Source organism: Canis lupus, chromosome 12 (genome assembly GCF_048164855.1).
Source record: "Canis lupus baileyi chromosome 12, mCanLup2.hap1, whole genome shotgun sequence".
Classification (NCBI taxonomy): Eukaryota; Metazoa; Chordata; class Mammalia; order Carnivora; family Canidae; genus Canis; species Canis lupus.
In genome coordinates, this window is record NC_132849.1 from 6,394,315 (window position 1) to 6,415,524 (window position 21,210).

Below are 21,210 nucleotides of genomic sequence, written 5' to 3' on the forward strand. Positions count from 1 at the left end.
CCACTCTGTTGCCTAAAGGTAAATCTCTGTTATACCTCATTGGTTGGCTGGGGAGAGACTTCTGACAAAGATATCTAATAAGGTTAGTCTAGCCAGGGAAACTGCTTTGAGGAAGCCTCAGGGTCCTAATTCATACTAAAATTACGGTAGTCAAACTTATGCCATCTTATCGCTATAATATTCATTGGGTTCATAATGCTTGAAATTATGATGTACTACTTACTAAAGATGTAAAACTTATAAAAGGGGGAACTATTTCTGAAAGTGATAGTATTTTGTATTCTTGGTTAATACAAATAAGACTATAAAACTTAATGAAAAGTAGAATAGCATTGGTAGGATGGCTTTTTTTGGCTGAACATAATGGCACATTTGTTCTTTTGTGGATATATGGTTAGGCAGTGGTTGGACAATTGAAGAAATATGACTGGATAGAAAGAATCTGAAGCTTCTTTTAATCTTGGAGTGACTTTGGAGATTTTAATGGCGGTAAATAATTCCTTTACTATTGCTGTTGGCAGACTCTAAAGTTGAAGGTCCCTTCCACAACCAGGAAAAACTACACATTTTACAGTATGTACTATTAGTTTAACTTTATTAATGATTGGTAATTATACATATAAATGAACTGGAGCTTCTGGGGCAGTATATGGCATGGGATCAAGTTCGGTACAAATACATGGTGATCTAATAATCTTGGTTTTAAATAACGCAATACCAGCTCTAAAACTATAGGATTAGCATGACAGCAAAATGAGCAATTTTGTATGAATGGCGTGCTAATTTGGGGGCAGCTTTTTATTTGTGCTGTCATAATGGCATCAAATACTTCAAACACTTATGCTCTGCATGTGTTATTATTATTATTTTTTAAGATTTTATTTATTCATGAGAGAGAGAGAACGAGGCAGAAATGAGAAGCAGGCTCCATGCAGGGAGCCTGATGTGGGACTTGATCCTAGGACCCCAGGATCATGCCCTGGGCTAAAGGCAGGCACTAAACCGCTGAGCCACCCAGGGATCCCTCTGCATGTGTTAAATAAAGAGCGTATTGGTTGTTGGGAGGCAGTTAATGTGCTTATTATTTTTTTCTAACTTTTTAAGTGGTAATATTGGCTTCTTTAGCCCTGTATGCAGTATGGTTATAAATGTAGATAGTAATTAACTGCAGGATGAGTCTCTTTATGGAAGGGAACTATGAATTTTATGGATCCTGCTTTCACTGGAGTTAATTCTTTTATTTGTGCCTTTGTAGGTCAGAGGTTGTCCTGTTTGCTATTGGTAGCAAATACTCAAATGTACAGATTATATTTTTTGAAAGATCAGTGTTTTAAATGGTTGAAGAAATCTTTTTCTTAGAATCAGTAGCTTAGAGTTAGCATGGTATTCCCTTTCTATAAAGTTCATAAACATTTGCTGATTTGAATACGTAGAGATTACAGTGGTGAGAAGTTAGTGGTAAAAATTAATGAGAGGCGGTCCTTACATGTAAATATTGGAAAATGGGCTTCATATGCTGCTAGACTTTGATCAGAGGAGCATCTTGTAAGTTTTCTTAAGCTTTGTAATGTGGTAGTATTTATTATCCCTTCTCTATGATTAGCCCTTTCTTTAACTTTTAAAATATGGAAGAATTTTAAGGAAAGGGAATACTGAGGAAGTTTTAGGGGGAGCAGAACTGTAAAAGATAGAGTTGATAGCTTTAATTACCAAGGATATATGAATTCCTGAAATGATGTAGTAAAAAGCAGGAAGGAGCCCGGAAGCCTGTCTGGTTAGGCTTGAGCGATAAAATGGATACACAGTGGTAGTTAAATTATTTACTTGTTTAGCATAAATGTGCCAGTACTTCTGGGCTTGTTCTACATTTGAAGTGTTTTTAACTTCTGAAACAAATGCAAGTGTTAAATGGTTTCTAATTAGTGAAAAAGGCCTGAGCATGACTGCATAGAGAATGGCATTAGCTTTGCTTTTTCACTTTTGGTTCCAGACTAACCAAAGTGTGTTTGTTTCCTCAATGAGCTGGTGCCTGCACTGGTGTTCTGAAAATAAAAGCTATCTGTAGTAGTTTGTAGACTTGTATTTGGGGTGAGTGTGTGTACATGTTCATAGACTTTCTCTTGAAGTAAAAGTGATATCTATTCTTTCCATTCCTTTCTCCACAAAATGTTAGCCATTTTCCTCTCTTTTTTTTTTGCAGATTTCATGGGACAACGGGACCTAATATTTCTCCCCAGTCTCCAAGAATAGTTCTTATTGTTATTTATTGTTTACACATCTTTTTTTTTTTTTTTTTTTTTTTTTTTTATGTAATCTCTACACCCAGTGTAGGGCTGAAACTTAGAACCCTGAGATCAAGAGTCACATACTCTTCGAAATGAGTCAGCCAGGTGCCCCTGTTGATGCATTCAACATTAACTCAACAACCTTTATTTTCAATTTATCATTACAGGATATGACATTTTAGGGTTTTCAAAAGTGATGAGTGCTCTGTACAATATCTGACACACAGTAAACACTTCATATATATTTGTGGTATTAATACAGTCCTTACTCTCTGGATTTATATTTATGAAAGGAGGGAGAGCATTAGAAGTGGATGAGACAAATTCTAGATATTTATAATAAGGTAGAATTTAGAATCAGAGTCAGTGCAGAGGGGTGTGAATCCTTATTTGGTTGATGAGTTCAGAAAAGACTTAGTGAATGGAGGAGGTAGCATTTGAGATGGGCCTTGAAGGATGGGTAGGATAATAAAAAAATAGGATAAACTATCAGAAGAAAAAATATTTATTGAGATCTTTTATAATGTGCTAATAACTATAGTACTAGACCCCTTGTAGTACTATATTTAATCATTCCCAAGTAGGCATGGGATCAAGTAGGCTCAAATGCTGTGTTCCTCTGATGGTTGAATGATTTTTTTAGTGAAACGTTATTTTGAGAATCTTGTTTCATTTCTTTGCCTCCTGGAGAATAAATGTTTATCTTCTCTGCTAGGTCAAATTTAAATGGCATACTGGCTTTGGTTCCTTCTTCCTACTCTATGGTGGCCCCACTTTCCAATTTTTCACTTGATTTATACTTGATTTTGTAGTTTGTTATATTTTTCATAGATTAATCTACATGCCAGTTCTTCATAATTTCCTTCATAGGTGTCACATTGGGATGAGTTATTTTTCCTTATTGGGCTTTGTTCTCATTGTACCATTCTATATATAGCTTCTGGGAGGGAAGCTTGTTCCTAGGAATAGAATCAGTACTCATTCCTTTTTCTCTTCAGTTTTTTAGGTGGTGGTGGCAGCCGGATAGACAATAGCACATCAACACATTTTGCAGAGGTAAGTTTTCTTTTGACTGTAGGGATTCTGTAGGTCATGGGTGGATGGATGTTAAAATCATGACGATTTTCACCTCCCAGTGCAGTAAAACATCAGAATGTATAAGAAAAATGTGAACAAGAGTAGCTCTTAGAAAGATTTTGTGTTTTTAGTAGTTGGGCCTTTGGTATGTTACTTTTGGTAAACCCTTGATTAAGAGAGGACCTCCTTGATCTATGCTGTTGTAAACCTGGTGGTGTATTCAACTTCCTTAATTGTGTGTGTGTTATGAAAAAAGTTTGTGTTATTTGTGAAATACAGTGCTATACACTGTGCTTTGGTGATGTGACAGCCAAGTAAAGAGCAGAAGAGAATTGAGTTGTAAGTGAAGTCACATTCAGCTTTACACAGAGGTACTGGATTTTGGAGATTGCCTCTAACAAACATGGTGGTTTGGTATGACTGGAATTGAGGGCTAGATTAAGGATATGGTATTTATTTGCCTTCCAGATCTCAAGGTGAGACCTGTAATTAATTTCTAACTCTATATGTAATGTAGTGTCTTTATTTTTTGGGGAAAAAATTTTTAACTATGATTTGAAAATAAGGTATTAGTTTGCATCTTGGAATCCTTTTACATTAAATTCAGAGTAATTTTCTTTTTTGTTTTAGTCATTGACTTAAAATCTCTAGTTTTTGTTGTGTGGTTTTTTTTTTTCTTTAACCATTTTTAATTGTACAAGTAAGTGGCATTAAATGCTCTGTTTTTAATCATTTAGAGACCATACCCCATAAAGGACAGACCATCTATTTCACCCTACAGGAAACACTGGTTTGATTTTGCTTCTGTTGCCACACAACTTGGTTGGCTTTAGAAAGCTAATAGATACTAAAAGAAAAAAAATTAAATCCCATAATCATGATTTTGTGTGTGTGTGTTTCAGAATCATATTAGTCTTTTCTAGAGATATCTCAGCTAAGAGCTAGCAGAATTTTTTGATATTTATTTGTGTGTAAATTAAAACTATTAGCAGTGCATTAGACAATTGGTATTCACTAAGGAGCTCATAAAACCCTAAGCTGCTCTCCTTTATCCTCTGAAAATTATCTTAAGACCTATGGCCCCCCAGATTTATATGTTATTAGAATTATAGCCAGGAAGCATGACAAAATGTTTGAGTATTTTCTTTTACTTATGTCTGTGTACTTCTTAATATCCAGTATTAAGTTTTTTTTTTTTATTAACTCTGAGGTGCCTTAATACATGAGCCAATTAGAGTGTGCTTTACAAAACATTTCATGTCTTTGAACTCCCATTTTTATTTTCTCATTTTGATGGATTGAAAAACATTATTTAAAATTTACTATGCTTCCCAGGCCTGGAAGCCTTTCTGATTTTATTATGTATTTCCCCGTGTGTGCTATTCCTGATAACACAGATTGTCACTTATTGATTATACATATGCTGAAGAAACTTCATTTGATTTTCTGTAAATGTTAGTTCTCTTAAGAAATGGAAAAAACATTGGTCTGTCAGTTTTATAGATATGACTCACCAGGGGAGATGCATTAAGAAGAAAAATAAATGCAGGTAGTCATTTTCCTAACTTTAGTAATGCTAAGTCTGTCACTGATGGCATTAGTTATCCTTCAGGTGTTAAAGTAATTTTGCTGAGTCATAGCCTGTGGTTTCTTGTCCCTTAGAGTTTATAGCAAGGGCAAGATTATGCCCAGTTTTCCCTCTGTGGAATTCCCTTGTCATCATGCCTGTGTATGTCATTTTTTCCTTTTTAAATTATATTTTGCATTTAAAAAAAATAGAAAAGAATCTTTGTTTTTAATTTCATTTATTTATTCATGAGAGACAGAGAGAGAGGCAGAGACACAGGCAGAGGGAGAAAGCAGGCTCCATGTGGGGAGCCCAATGTGGGACTCGATCCTGGGACCCCAGGGTCACTACCTGAGCCAAAGGCAGACGCTCAACTGCTGAGCCACCCAGGAGTCCCAAGAATTTGTCTTTATGGTATTATAGAAATTGTCAGGGATTTAAATCAATCAGCTTCTTAGCTGAATGTTTTATATACAGCATTCTGCTGGAAGTAGGGGCAAGAAGCAAATGTTATGGTTGCCTTGCCTGCAAGGAACTTAAAAATGTACTTGTGGAACAAGTGCCAACACATGAAACAAATAAGAAAACAACAAAGATTATAGAGTGTGATAAGCTTATTATGTATGTATGTAAGAAGTACAGTAGAAGGGAGAGATTGGTGGGCTCCAGTCTCTGGAAAGGCTAAAGTGTTTAGGAGGAGAGGTCCAATGACATAGTAGTATGCCTGGGGCAGGATTGCCTGCATTCAATCCTGGGCCCACCACTTAACTGGCTATGTAACTGGGCAGAATTACTGAGAATCTGTTTCTTTGTAAATTGGGGAAAGTAATATCTACCTCATAGGGGTGTGAGGATTAAATGAATTAATACATGCTAGGTATGTAGGTCAATGTGCCTTCCATGCAGTGAGTTTTAACATATTTTAGCCATTACTAAAACTTCATGGAAAAGGTAAAACCCTGGGGCACCTGGGTGGCTCATTCGTTAAGTGTCTGCCTTCAGGTCAGGTCATGATCATGGGGTCCTGGGATTGAACCCTTTATCGGGCTCATTACTCCACAGGGAGTCTGCTTCTCCCTCTCCCTGCCGCTCTCCCTGCTTGTGCGCTCTCTCTTTCTGTGTAAAATAAATAAAATCTTTAAAAAATAAAGAAAGGAAAAAAAAAAAAAACTCCTTCATGGGGAAATTAAAACAAGACATTGGGTATTGGAACCTGACAGCAAAGATTGAATTTAGATATAGAATGAGGTGAGAAAAACTACCTCAAAATAATATTCATAAGCTATAAGGTTTTATACTCATGTCCCTGGATAAAACACTTACAAAACTATGAATAGAAACTAAAGCTATTTTCCTTTTCCACATTTTAGTTTGTAATTTCAGCAAAAGCTTATACTCAATTTTGTTCTGTTTTCCTTCAGCCAGGGTTGCTTGTACAAAGAAGAGCTTATTTTCTGAATTCTTAAAATACTAGATATGTTAGAAGAGCCTTAGTCCAAGCAAAACTTTTAACAAAATCAGTATTGATTTAAAACAATTTTTTTATAAGTGGATCTGGGGTGGGGAGATAGAGTGGGTGAAGTTGGAGTGAGGATGGGAGAAGGGTTACCAGTTAAATGGGAACTTTGAGTATCATGTGAGGGTCATTGGAGAATGAATCTAAAAATATTGCTAGCAGTTTATAGAAAGGAAGGCTATTGCTGTATAGAGGTTCCTGATGGTAACCTGGGGAATTGAGCCCATGTCTACCTGAGGGTTTCATTGATTACTGGAAAGCTTCTGACTGTGACCTTGTACCTGTGAGACATCTGATCCTAGAGTCTCAGCTTACCTAAATGGATCACTTCAGTGCAAGAGTGGCTGTGGCTGCTGCCTCCAATTAGCAGAATATAGATAGATGGCTTCCTAGAAACAGAACTCCCAGGTATACCACAAGAGGGTAGGGTGCTCTGAGCAGTCTGGTTTATGTTTATTTAAATAAAATTTCTTTCTTTTTTTTTTTTTTTTTTAGATTTTATTTATTTATTTGAGGGAATGCAGGGCAATTGAGAAAGAGAGCACGAGCTGAGGGGAGAGGGAGAAGCAGACTCCCACTGAGCAGGTAGCCTGATTTGGGGCTATATCCCAGGACCCTGGGATCATGACCTGAGCTGAAGGCAGATGCTTAACTGACTGAGCCACCCAGGCGCCCCTAAATAAAATTTGTTTTGGTACACGATGTAGCATTATAATGACAATAAAAAGGTATTAAAAACATCTGAAGTCCCACTATTCCAAGCGTTCCTTTTCTCCACACATTTCCTTTCAGGTTTTATCTTGAGTCATTGGTACCAAAAGATTCTATAACAATAGTAAGATTTTTTAAAAATGAAAAATTTGTGTCCTCATTATCTTATTTTAGCTTTATGTTTTTGCATGTATTTTACATTTTTTGCATGCATGATTACATAACGGTTTTCAGAGGCATTCACAGAGTATACCATATTGTGTCTCTGCTTTTTAACATTTAATAGGATTATGTCAAACATCTTTTTTGTCTCTTTGTAGTTAAAAGAATTATAAATTTTATGAGTTCATATTGTTTTATGTTTGTACTGTACTTATTAAACTGTTATCTTAAACATGTCTGGTTATATGTTATAGTTGATTGTTGATTGTATCTCTTCTCTCCACCTCTGAATCTATAGAAGCCAGACAGATGGATATAAAAATTTAGCTTTATTCAATCTAGTAAAAAGAAGTTAAAGATTATAAATCATTCTTCTCCAGGCTAACCATCCTTTATATGTTTTGCTATTGTCAGTCTCAACCAGAGAGCTTGCACTCAGATCCCTGGTAGAGTTTGGGTTCTTTGAGCAGTTGCAACCTGGCTTGAATGTTAGAGTTTGAATTAATTCAACCAAATCTTTCATATGTTTCATTTTTTAGTATGAAGACTTAAACAGGCTCATTTCACGGTACATGCTTCATATCCAGTCAGTTTGGAAATGTCAAGTAAAACTTCTGAGCTTTTCACAGTTGTTCAAAAAATAACTCTGTTTCCATAATTGAGTGCATACTAAGTTCACACCAATAATGCTGTTGTCAAGCAAGGACCACAAACTTAATGATAACTAAAGGAAGAAGGGTAAAAAAATATTCTTGGTGTCAGCTTTGCCAGTTTTCTGGTCAGTGAGTGCCAGTTGCCCAGAGTTCATGGCTTGTAAATTTAAACTCATTTGGGAAAAGGTACCTTTCAAGAAATTGTTTGTGGCGCAGTGTTTATATTACTGGAGGAATAGGGGATTGTATATCATATTTCTCTTTGTGAATGGCATTTGAGCTCTGTATTTTGGTAAAATTTAGGAATTTGCCATGGTTGCAACCATAGTTTTGAGATTTCTTTTTGAGGGCCCTTTCTTGCCTAGGCAGTATATTATAAAACTTCTGAATTTCCATTTACTTTTAAGTCTTATATTCCAAGCACCCCTGAGTTGATTTGAGGATGAGTTTCTTACTTTCAGTTATCCTCTCTGCTTCTTATAATCATTTACTGTTTTATTATTCTTTTTAAAAAAAAACTCTTCCAGTTTTTCCTTAATTTATTAAACAAATCTATTTCTGGGAGACCTTTTAAAGTTTTAGGTCTTTTATTTTTTATTATTTTTAAGTTTATTTAGTCATGAGAGACACACAGAGAGAGGCAGAGGCATAGGCAGAAGGAGAAGCAGGCTCCCTATGGGAAGCCCAATGCTGGACTTGGGACTTGAATTACAGGACCCCAGGATCACGACCTGAGCCAAAGGCAGACACTCAACCACTGAGCCACCCAGGCATCCATTTTTAATTTTTTTTTCATTTTTAATTTTTTTAAAAAGAATTTACTTATTTGAGAGAGAATAGGGAAAGAGGGAGAAGCAGGTTCCCTTTTGAGCAGAGGACTTCCCCCACCCCCCAACATGGGGCTTGATTCTCAGAACCTTGGGATCATGACCTGAGCTGAAGGCAGATGCTTCATTGACTGAGCCACCCAGGCACTCAGTATAGGTCTTTTAAATTGTCCTCTTAGCTTTTAGGTTTACAATAATTTTATTCAACCTTCCACTTACCTCTAAGTAGAAGCTTTGTTTCTGTGGTACATGGGATCCCCATACTTCTTTGCCTGTTTGTTAATAAAAACTATCTCAAGATGAAGATATAGTTTTGGTGTTCAGTATCTAAAAACCAAGCATCAAGAATGAGCCTCTCTAAAAAGTTCTTTTGGGTTCATACACACTTCAAAATAAGATAAAGAGGTGTTTGGAGCTGCTAATCTAATTCCATTTAACTCTGCTGCCGATAACAGATTAAAGGTAGAATGCATCTACAGCCGTTATAATCATATAATAACCATATAATTATCTTCCAAAATGGGATACTTGTGAAAAGTTATACTAAAAATAATAAAAACTTTATAATTTTGTGGAAATTTATTTATTGGCCCAAAGATCAGTTTTGTTATGTTGGTGGATTTGTTAAACAATTGTGTTCAAACACTTTTTGAAAATAAAATTCTAGCAGGGGCATCTGGCTGGCTCAGTCAGAAGAGCATGTGAGTCTTGATCTCAGGGTTGTGAGTTTGAGCCCCATATTGGGTATAGAGATTACTTAAACAAACTTAACCCCCCCAATTCTAAAAAATAAAAGCAACTTAGTCCTTAAAACCCGACAGAGATATTACAAGAACAGAAAACTATGGACCAGTATCTTCTCATGAACATAGATGTGAAAGCCCTAAACAAAATTTTAGCAAACAGAACACAACAGTATATAAGAAGAGTTAGATATGCTCAAATGGGATTTAGTTCAGAAGTGAAATTTATTTCAGAATGTTAGTTCAACATTTGAAAAATCGAATAACATAATTCACCATGGTACACCATAAAAACCATACAGTCATCTCACTGGATGCCCATAAAGCATTTGACAAAAATCTAATATCAGCTTTTTTTTTTTTTTTTTTTTTGAGAGAGAGAGCGAGAGAGCGTGCACTTACAGGGGGGTGGTCAGAGGGAGAGAGAGAGAATCTTAAGCAGGCTCCACGGCCAGCACAGAACCCAACATGGGGCTTGATCTCATAACCCTGAGATCAAGACCTGAGCTGAAATCCAGAGTTGGATGCTTAACTGACTGAGCCACCCAGGTGCACCAACATCATTTTTTGATAAAAACTCTCAGCAAACTAAAATAGATGAGAACAGCCTTAATCATCTAAAATCCTACAACTGACATCATAATTGATGGTGAAACACAGTGTTTTTTAGCAAATCAGGAACAAGACCAGAATGTCTTTTCTTATCACTTGTATTTGACATTCTTTTGGAGGTTCTAGCCGGTGTATGAGGTAAGAGATAGGTAGAGACAGATATAAGTGGTATCCAGATTGGAAAGGAAGACATAAAACTGTCTAGTCACAGTTGGCATATTATGTTGAAAACCTGATGGAATCTATAAGGTTTAACAAGGTTACAGGATATAACAAAAACATACAAAATCATTTTTACATATTGGCAACAGTTGAAAAAATACTCAACTTTTAAATTGAAGTTAAAAAAATTTACAACAGTATACAGATATGAAATACTTCAAATTTCAGAAAAGATGTATAAGATCTGAACAGGAGAACTACAAAATGTTACTTAGAGAAATTGAAGAACAGCTAAATAAATAGAGAAATATGCCCCACTCAGGATCAACTTAATATTGTTGGGATGTCATTTATAATTCAATGTAATTCCAGTAAAACTCCCAGGCAGCTTTTTTTATAGAAATTGACAAGCAGATTCTAAAATACACTTGAAAATGCAAAGTATGTAGAATAGCTAAAGCTTCTTTGAAAAAAAAAAAAGAAAAAAGTTAGAGGACTAATACTACTGATTTCAGAGCTTATTATAAAGCTACAGTAATCAAGACTGTGATGATTGCCACAAAGATCAAAAGACTAGAATACTCAGAGTCCAGAAACACACACATTATGGACAACTGATTTTGACAAAGGTACAAAGGCAATCCAGTAGTAAAAGAATGGCCTCTTAAATGTGCTGAAAGAGGGGCACCTTGGTGGCTCAGTGGTTGAGTGTCTGCCTTTAGCTCAGGGCATGATCCTGGGGTCCTGGGATCAAGTCCTGCATCAGGCTCTCCACAGGGAACCTGCTTCTCCCTCTACCTGTGTCTCTGCCTCTCTCTCTGTATCTCTCATGAATACATAAATAGAATCTTTAAAATAAAATAATAATCTTTAAAATAAATATTTAAAATAAAAATCTAAAAATAAAATCTTTAAAATAAATAAATGCTGAAACATTTGTGTATTAACAGTACAATATGAGCTTAGATACATAACTTTAAACCGTATATAGAAATTAGCTCAAGAGATGGATAGTAGACCTAAATGTAAAACTTTATATAACTTGAAGAAGAAAACACAGGAGAAAATCTTTATAACCTTGGGTTAGGCAAAGATTTCTCAGATATGACACCAAAAGCATGATCCATAAAAGAAAAATTAATAAATTGGATATCATCTAAATTTAAAACTTCTACTCTTCTAAGTAAGAATGAAAGGACAAGCCACAGTCTGGGAGAAAATATTTTCAGATCATTTATCTTATAAAGAACTTGTATCCAGGCTATGTAAAGAACTCTTCAAATAGAATAATAAGAAAACAACCCATTTTTTGAAAATGAGAAAAGACTTGAACAATTCGCTTCACCAAAAAAGATACATAGATGGCAAATAAGCGCGCAAAAAATTTTCAACATCAAAAAAAAAAGAAAGAAAGAAAGAAAGAAATGCTCGACATCATTAATCATTAGGAAAATGTAAGTTAAAACCACAACGAAATACCACTGTACAACTATCTTGGATGGCTAAAATTTGAAAGACTGACCCTTACTAATGGCTGTTGGAACAACTGAAATGGACTGTAAAAATGGTACAATCACTTTAAAAAACACACTAGCTGTTTTTTTAAAAAAAGTGCACCTATAATTATGTATGCAAATGTTCACAGCAACTTTACTTCTAATAGCTAAAAATTAGAAACATCCCAAATATCCATCCATCAAAGGTAGGTGGATAGACAAATTGTGGTATAGTCATATTATGGAATACTACTTAGCAATATAAAGTGTATGGAATACTACTCACTATAAACCATTGATACATGTAAAAATATGGATGAATGTCAAAATAATTGAGTAAAAGAAGCCAGAGTACGTACAATGTGATCTTTTTTTACATGCAATTCTAGAAAATACAAAATTCTAGAAAATGCAAACCAGAGAAATACCAGTGAATGCTTAGGGTCAGGCGAGGCAGGAGGAAGGGATTACCTAGGGACACTAGAAAACTTTTAGAAGTGATGAGTGTTCCGTATCTTGATTTAATGTTTTCATCAAGTTGCTTGTGAACCTTTTCAAAATGGTACTCTCAATTCATTGATCTCTGATCTCTCTGAGACTATAATGTTTTTTAAGATATAATTCATATACCTTGTAATTTAACCTTTTAAAGTGTACAAGTCAGTGGTTTTAGTATATTCACAGTGTACAACCATCCCCACTAATTCTAGAACTTCTTTATCACCCTCAAAAGTAACCCTGTATCTATTAGTAGTCACTCCTTTTTTCTCCCCAGTTTCCCAGTGCTAGGCAACTACTAAAATTCTCTGTGAATTTGCCTATTTGGGACATTTTGTATAAGTCATACATTATGTGACCTTTGTGACCGTTTTCTGTCACTTACCATATTCTTTGCAAGGTTCGTCCATGTTGTAGCATGTATTAGTACTTTATTCTTCTTTTATGGCTACATAATATTTTAGTTGTATGGATATAGTATTGCATTTTGTTTATTCACTCATCAGTTGGTGGGCATTTGGTTGTTTACACTATTTAGCTGTTATGAATAAGGAATATTTGTGTATAAATGTTAGTGTGAACATATGTTTTCTTAAATAACTAGGTGTGAAGTTGCTGGGTCTTATGGTAACTCTGTTTAGCTTTTGAAGAATAGACCATAATATTTTAAGAGAGGCTAGTGTGATCATGGTTAGCTAATAGCAAATTCTGCTAAATGGAAAGTATTGTCCATCCTGTTTTTAATATTGAAATCTATAAATAATTCACATGTATTTTCAGAAGCATTGTCTTTTTACCTCCCATCAGAGTAACATTTCAGTTTTTCAAGCAAAACTTGTCAAATAAACAGTCTCTCTGAAACATTTGGATGTTTACCAAAACTTTGTAATAGTATTCTCTGATTTTACTTATGTAAGCCATGTTCTAAATACCCAGTTTTATATATGAACTATTTTTTTTCTGATACTTTCTAAGTCTTCTTAGAGGGAAATGACGTGAAGCTGTTCATATACTTAGTGATGATTTGATATAAATTTATGTAGTGTGCTTTTTATCCTGTGTTCTGTGACCAGGCAGTACTATTATTTTGGGACAAATACATTGATTGCTATTATTTGTCTGTGGTTATTACATTTGCGGCTTCCAAACAAGTAGCAAAATGCCTCATGCTGATGTTGAAGTTGCTTTTATTTTTATTTATTTTTTAAAGGATTTTATTTATTCATGAGAGACACAGAGAGAGAGGCAGAGACATAGACAGAGGGAAAGGTGGAGACATAGACAGACGGAGAAGCAGGCTTCTCATAGGGAGCCCGATGTGGGACTCCATTCCCCAACCCAGGATCACACCCTGAGCTGAAGACAGACGTTCAACCACTGAGTCACCCAGGTGTTCCTGAAGCTGATTTTAAACTTGGGTTCCTTCAGAATTTCACATGTATTAGGTGTGATAACAATTTGCATAATTATCAATACAGATTATTGATATTATGATCTTGGTGCTTGATTTTTCTTCTAGTCAAAAATTTTGAATACATAGTTTTTACGTTAATGATTGCTTTGAAGAGTTCTGTAAGCAAGCTTTGTGGAACTTTATTCACATAGTCAGGGAATTGTACATTTCCTATAGTTATGTAAATGAGATGGATGATGGAAAACATGGAGGGGATCATAATTTTTCACTTATTAAAGGCAAGTATAGTTTTGGATATTTAAATGTTGCATTTACTTTGGAATTTGGGGTCAAGAAAAACTTTGTGTTATAGACCACTTTTCAGACCATGATCTTTACTAGAGGGGGGCTGTCGCCAGAAAAGAAAGGAAAATAAGTCTGATATGATAAGTACGAATGGCAGTTAAAATGAAAAGGTGCTTTATCTCATTAGCATTTAGAGAAGTCTTATTGATGTTTTTTTTTTTTTTTTTAGTGTGCATATTTTTCTGTCATCCAATTGAATGTTAGAAGTTTTAAGTTATTTAAAAACAGTGTTGGCAAGAGTACAAGACGATGTAAGCTCTTATACTCTGATAGGAGTATAAATTGTTATATATATGCCCTTTGGAGGGTAGCTTGATATTATCTAACAAAATTTAAAATGCTTATACTGAGGTGCCTGGATGGCTCATTGGTTAAACATTTGCCTTTGGCTCAGGTCATAATCTCCGCGACCTAGGATTGCTCAGCAGGGAGTCTGCTTCTCCCCCACCTTTTCCTCCCCCCACTCCCACTTGTGTGTGTGCTCACTGTCTAATAAATAAAAATAAAAAAATAAAGTGCTTATACCCAGTAATTCTATTTCTGTGCTACAGGATGTCCCTATGAAAAAGAATGCTTCCTCTGATATATTTCATGGGGCTAGGATAACCTTATAGCAAAACCAGACAAGGATAGTACACAAACGGAAATTAGAGGCCAATTCATTCATAAACATAGATGCAGAAATTCACCCAAACCCCAGAAAATAATGCAACAATGTATTATAAACCAACTTGTATTCATTCTAAGAATTCAAGGTCGGATTAATATTAAAAACTAGAAGTCAGTGATGACATTTTGAAGTGCTGAAAGAATAAACTGCCAACCAGGAATTCAAAATCTGGCAAAAGTATCTTTTAAGAATGAAAGAGAAATTAAGACATTCCCAGATAAACAGCATTTTAGGGATTTCATTGCTGATAGACCTTCCATACAAGAAATGCTCAAGGGAATCTTTCAGACTGACTGCAGACCTATTGAATTTACTTTCTGGAGTAGGGCTAAAGAATATGCATTTTAAATAAACCCTCCTAGTTATTCTTATACACCAGAAACAAAAACCTTACAATGAGATACCATTTTCTGGCTAGCAGATTGGTAAAAACTAAAAGCAAAAACAAAAGCCCTGTAACATCTAGCGCTTGCCAGGATTTGGTACAATGGCAACTCTTGGTGGATGTGTGAATTGATAATTACTTTGCAAAACAATTTGGCATTACCTAGTAAAGTTGAAGATACATAAACCATATAAAGTTGTACAGACCGCTAAATGGAGAGACTCTTCTATCTTTACAGCAGAATGACACATATATGAATGTTCATACTGGCTGTGATAGCAAAAACCTGGGAACAATCTAGATATTTATTTATTTATTTATTTATTTTTCAATCTAGATATTTATTGAGAGAAGAAAATATTTTAAAAAGTGCAGTATAAAAATGCATGTGAAAATGAATGCACCAGTACGTGCAACCAAAAAAGAAAGTGCTTTCAAAAGGCACTTCCGTAATTCACAAGTCACATCTTATTAGGGATATATACATTTCTAATAAAACTATAAAGGAAAGCAAGGGGATGATGAAAAATTGTGAGTAGTGGTTAACTTTGGAGGTTGGGGCACAGAGGGACACACAGTGTTTCAGTGGCTTTAATGATGTGAACTAAGAGATGGTTACATGGGTATATGTTTTTTTTTTTTTTTTAAGATTTTATTTGTTTATTCATTTGAGATACAGAAAGAGACTGGCAGAGGGGAGAAGCAGGCTCCATGCAGGGAACCTGATATGGGACTCGATCCTGGAATATCCAGATCACACCCCAAGTTGAAGGCAGACACTCAACCGCTGAGCCACCCAGACATCCCTATATTTTATTTTCTTATGCCTCAATTATTATGTTTTACATGTATCAAATACTAGATATAATAAAGATGTTGAAGACAACATAGAATATAAAACATCCATATTATGCTGCTATTGAAAAGAATGATAGGATTTTGTGTGTTCTGAGTCAGTGCAAGCCTTTTTTCCTGTATGGCTTTTATCCCTAATATCTACAGTTTCCTTTGCCTTCCCTTTGAGGGAAGGGATAGTATCTTTTCCCACTTAAAAATGAAATCCTTTGGGGCAAAGTTTGTTTCTTGTTTTTGGTAACATCTTATTCACTGTTATATCTTAAACAGTTCCCAGAAAGTGATTGGAACACAGTACATGCTAAATAAGCATGTGTTGAATGAAAGAATGTATGTGTGTGTGTTAAAGATTGGAATTCTACACACCAAATTAACCCCTGGATAGGAGGGTAGATTAGGGGTAGAGATTGGTCATGGCTGAATGAATCGAGACTGTATTGCATTTCCTATTTTATATTGTGTTCACATTTTTGTAATATGTTTACTGTGTATTTTTTAGTTAAAAAGGGAGGAAACATCCTTGAAAATCAAAAATCAAAATGTAAACTGGAAAAAACAACGTTATTGACAAAACTAAACAAAGTTCTTAATTTCAAGAATTCTATTTGACAAATTATTGGATGTTAGAGTTGAGACCATAGTGGGCTCAACTTTAACATGTAGCTAGCAACTGACCCCTTCCCTGCGTGTTTCTAGAGGAGACTGTTGTTAGTTTGGGTCTCTGGAAGAAACGATCAGTTTGGAGCAGAGAGGCTATGAGGATTTTAAGACCTAAGATAATATGCTGAGCAGTTTTGTGTCCCTGTTATTATATACACATAAAACCTTTTTCTGTTTGACTTAAAACTTTGAAATGAAACAAAACAAAAAGACCAGGATGTGACCAGGATTATGTTCTTGGTTGGACCAAGTGAAATAAGTAGTGTTCTATGGAACTCTTAAAATACCTGGTGTACTGATAAATAAAATTTAAATTATTTTAGTGGTGGTTGGTTTTTTTCCATTCATCCTTTGTTAAATAATTCCTTTTTAAAAAAAATTTTTTTAAAGATTTTATTGATTTATTTGAGACAGAGAAAGAGAGCACAAGTAGGGAGGAGGATCAGAGGATCAGAGGATCCCGCTAAGCAGGGAGCCCAATGTGGGGCTCGATCCCAGAGCCCTGGGACCATGACCTGAGCCAAAGGCAGATGTTTAACCGACTGAGCCACCCAGGTGCCCCTGTTAAATAATTCCAAACACACAAATCCCCATTCTTCTCCCCACATCCCTAACAACACCCTTTTTAAAATTAATTAATTAATTAATTCATTCATTCATTCAATGAGAGACACAGGCAGAGGGAGAAGCAGGCTCCATGCAGGGAGCCCAATGCAGGACTCGATCCCAGATCCCAGGATCATGACTTGAGCCAAAGGCAGATGCTCAAAGTGCTGAGCCACCCAGGTGTCCCCCCAACAACACCCTTTTAATGATAAAATAAAATACATACAACTGAATAATCTTACCAGACATTCCTGTACTGCTTTGGCAGCACTTTGACAGTGCCCCTTTCTGATGCAGCTTCTAGGTCGATAGAAGTATTTTGTAGATCTCTGTCTCCACTTTGTGGTAATTATGCTTTTTAAAAAGTGTGTAAATACATCCATTTTACTTAAATCTTAGATTTTATATAGTAAAAATGTGGATGTTATTTGTGACAAAGCACAAGAATATGAAGATCCAAATGATTGTGCTTAGGACAGAAATCCGTGATCATGTCTGGCTCACATTTTTACTTCAGAAGGGGAAACTGCTCAGAAGCATGTGGATATGAGCTCAGTGTTAAGGAAAGGATCCAGCTGTTGGCTTGTTTCTGTATGAAGGAAATTAAGTTTCTCAGTATGTAAGTGCCCCTCCTCCACATGTGTACACACACACACACACACACACACACACACGATGCCTGCACTTGAAAGACCTCTATTTTCTCCTCCATGAAATTGGGGAAATGTATACTTCTTAAGTTTGGAGCTTCTGAATTTCAAAGTGTTAAAAATTGTTCCAGAAATTTTTCCTCTCTTTTTTCAGTATTTATTCTTACCATTTCCTCTTTCTTCTGATCTTTAAACCAGTAACATGTTGTTTATTTCTGGTTTTTACTAGCTCTGGGAGCATTTGGACCACACGATGTTTTTTCCAGATTTTAGACCATTTCTAAGTAGCAATCCACTGGACCAAGATAATAGAACCAATGAGAGGGGTCACCAAACTCACACTGACTTCTGGGGACCAAGTCGGCCTCCACGGCTGCCAATGACTCGAAGATACAGATCGCGAGGAAGTACTCGTCCCGATAGATCCCCAGCTATTGAAGGGTGAGTTTTTTCTTTAAGTTCTCTTTAAGGGTAGTGTCAGCAAAGGACATATTGGCATGATGTAATCTCTATAAGGTTCTCATACTTGTTACCTTTATGGACAAGATAGAGATACATATAAACAGAATGAAGGTGAAGTTAAACTGAATGTTTCTTAACTGCGACTAGTTAAGAATTGATAAATTAAAGGATGCTAAAACTAATGATACAGGTCTCTGGTTAATTTTATTGTCTCAGATTAATATATAGGTTATACATTTGTTTTTCAATATTTCAGAAGATACTAAAAGGGAAATCCAATATATGGGATGTCATTAGGATTCAAAAAGACCTCAGCAGATTGGAGCAATGGAGTTAGTACAAAATTTAATAGGAATAAATACAGAGTCGTGTGACTGTAAAAACATTCATGCAACAAATGTTTATTCAGTGTCTTTTATGCTGGAAGACTTGTATTAGACATTAGGGATACAGTGGTGGGCAAAATAGATGCTGGCTTTTGATCTCATAGAGCCCATTTTGTAGGAATAATAAACATTAATTTTTTTTAATTTATTTTTTATTGGTGTTCAATTTACTAACATACAGAATAACCCCCAGTGCCCGTCACCCATTCACTCCCACCCCCCGTAAACATTAATTTTTAAAAATGTTTGCCATAAGCATAGGATGGTACTTCATTCTTTATCAGCTTATCTTATTTAATACATATAAATTAGTAGTTGCTATTTTTTTTTTTTGCTATTGCTATCCTTTTTTTTTTTTAAGATTTTATTTATTTGAATTGCTTCTTGGCCTCTTGGCTAAGATCAAGTGAAGATTTTATTTATTTGAGAGAAAGAGAGAGAGAGAGGCGCGTGCACAAGCAGGGGAAGGGCAGATGGAGAGGGAGAAGCAGGCTTCCCATTGAGGAGCCTGATATGGGTCCCCTGGAACCTGGGATCATGACCTGAGCCAAAGATAGATGCTTCACTGACTGAGCCACCGAGGTGCCCCTGCTATTCTCATTTTATATAAGAATAAACTGAGAGAGAAATAAAATAACTTGGATCAGTGGTAGATCCAGGATTTGTTTGAATCCAGGGATATATGAATCTAGTGCTATAGGGCAGTCACTAGCCACGGGATTATATCAATTTAAATTAATTAAAAGTTAATAAAACTCAAAATTCTTTAATCACAGTAGCCACATTTCAAAGGTTCAGTAACCACAGATAGCTGGTAGTTACCATATTTTATAGCACAGATTATAGAACATTTCCATTATCTTAGCAGGGCCTATTGAACAGTACTGTTCTAGAGCCTACACTCCTTCACATACATAAAGCTTCTAGATTTTACTGTTAATAGCTTACTGTACTTGCTTTATCACATATCTGTCGATCTATTTGTCCATTAGTTCATATCATGTCTTATGAATTTCAAAAGTAGTTGTAAACATTTCTTCTTAGGACAATAATAGGATATAGGAAATATGATTTAATAGGATTGTCCAGGACAAAAGCCAAAAAATCTTAGACAATTATAACAATATCTGATGCTCAGAGGCAAACCTCTGCCAGTTAAACTGCATGAAAATTACTTTCCTTTCTCTATCTGACATGGACCCCATTGTTGAACTCCTCAGCTACAGTTCATCTAAAATTTTACCTTTTGTGCACTTGTTTTCTCCCACTCACTAAACTACCAATTTTGGATCAGTGCTGTGGTCTGCTTTTCCTTGCTCCTCCCCTAAGGGATGGCTGAGTACTGCTGGAGGAAAATCATTAAATATGCTTATTGATGCCCATGGAGCTGGCAAAGTGTATTTAATCTCCATTAGACTGTCAATGCGTTTGATTAGTCTTTTAATTTGCAATTCCCCTCAGGACATATTTTGAACTTCTGCCAAAATTCACTCCAAATTTCCAATCTGGTAGCTAATTCTCGGCAGCTGACTTGTATTCTTCATTTTGAAAATTGGGGCCTCAGGGGATCCCTGGGTGGCGCAGTGGTTTGGCGCCTGCCTTTGGCCCAGGGTGCGATCCTGGAGACTCGGGATCGAATCCCACATCAGGCCCCCGGTTCATGGAGCCTGCTTCTCCCTCTGCCTGTGTCTCTGCCTCTCTCTCTCTCTCTGTGACTATCATAAATAAATAAAAATTAAAAAAAAAAAAAAAGAAGAAATAAAAATAGGGCAGCCCCGGTGGCGCAGCGGTTTAGCGCTGCTTGCAGCCCAGGGTGTGATCCTGGAGATCCGGGATCGAGTCTCGCATTGGGCTCCTTGCGTGGAGCCTGCTTTTCCCTTTGCCTGTGTCTCTGCCCCTCTCTGTGTGTGTGTGTCTCATGAATAAATAAATAAAATCTTAAAAAAAAATCTTTAAAAGAAATAAAAATAAAAACACATTGTCAAGAAGCATTAAACTTAATATATTCTTGGCATTGATTTGTTCCCAATCTTTTTTTTTTCACATCTGTTCATAAGGGTAATTTTTTTTATGTTGCCTTTTTTTTTTTTTTTTTTAATTATTCATAGAGACACACACAGAGAGAGGCAGAGACACAGGCAGAGGGAGAAGCAGGCTCCACACAGGAAGCCCGATGTGGGACTCGATCCCGAGTTTCCAGGATCACACCCCAGGCTGCAGGCGGCGTTAAACCGCCGCGCCACCGGGGCTGAGCTATGTTGTCTTTATCACATTTTAGTATCAGGATTATGTTAGTTTGATAAAACGAACTGGGAAATTTTGCTGTTTTGGGGTTTTTTGTTTGTTTGTTTTGTTTTTTACACTTAACAGTTTCAGTAACACAGGAATTATCTATTCCTTAAAGATTTGATAAAAATTACATGTCTGGGGGCAGCCCCGGTGGTTTAGCGGTTTAGCGCCACCTTCAG

At 35.9% G+C, this 21,210-nt stretch overlaps 1 protein-coding gene across 3 annotated transcripts in view; it reads left to right on the forward strand.

Moving 5' to 3' along the window:
* RNF115 (ring finger protein 115) overlaps positions 1 to 21,210 on the forward strand; it is a 74,623-nt gene that overhangs the window by 36,114 nt on the left and 17,299 nt on the right. For 2 of the 3 annotated variants that reach the window (XM_072769466.1, XM_072769465.1), the window contains exons 3-5: positions 522 to 573; positions 3,284 to 3,341; positions 18,124 to 18,335. In XM_072769466.1, the coding sequence (XP_072625567.1) occupies positions 522 to 573; positions 3,284 to 3,341; positions 18,124 to 18,335 (322 nt within the window). The remainder of the gene's footprint in view (positions 1 to 521; positions 574 to 3,283; positions 3,342 to 18,123; positions 18,336 to 21,210) is intronic. The other variant, XM_072769464.1, reaches the window with a different exon arrangement.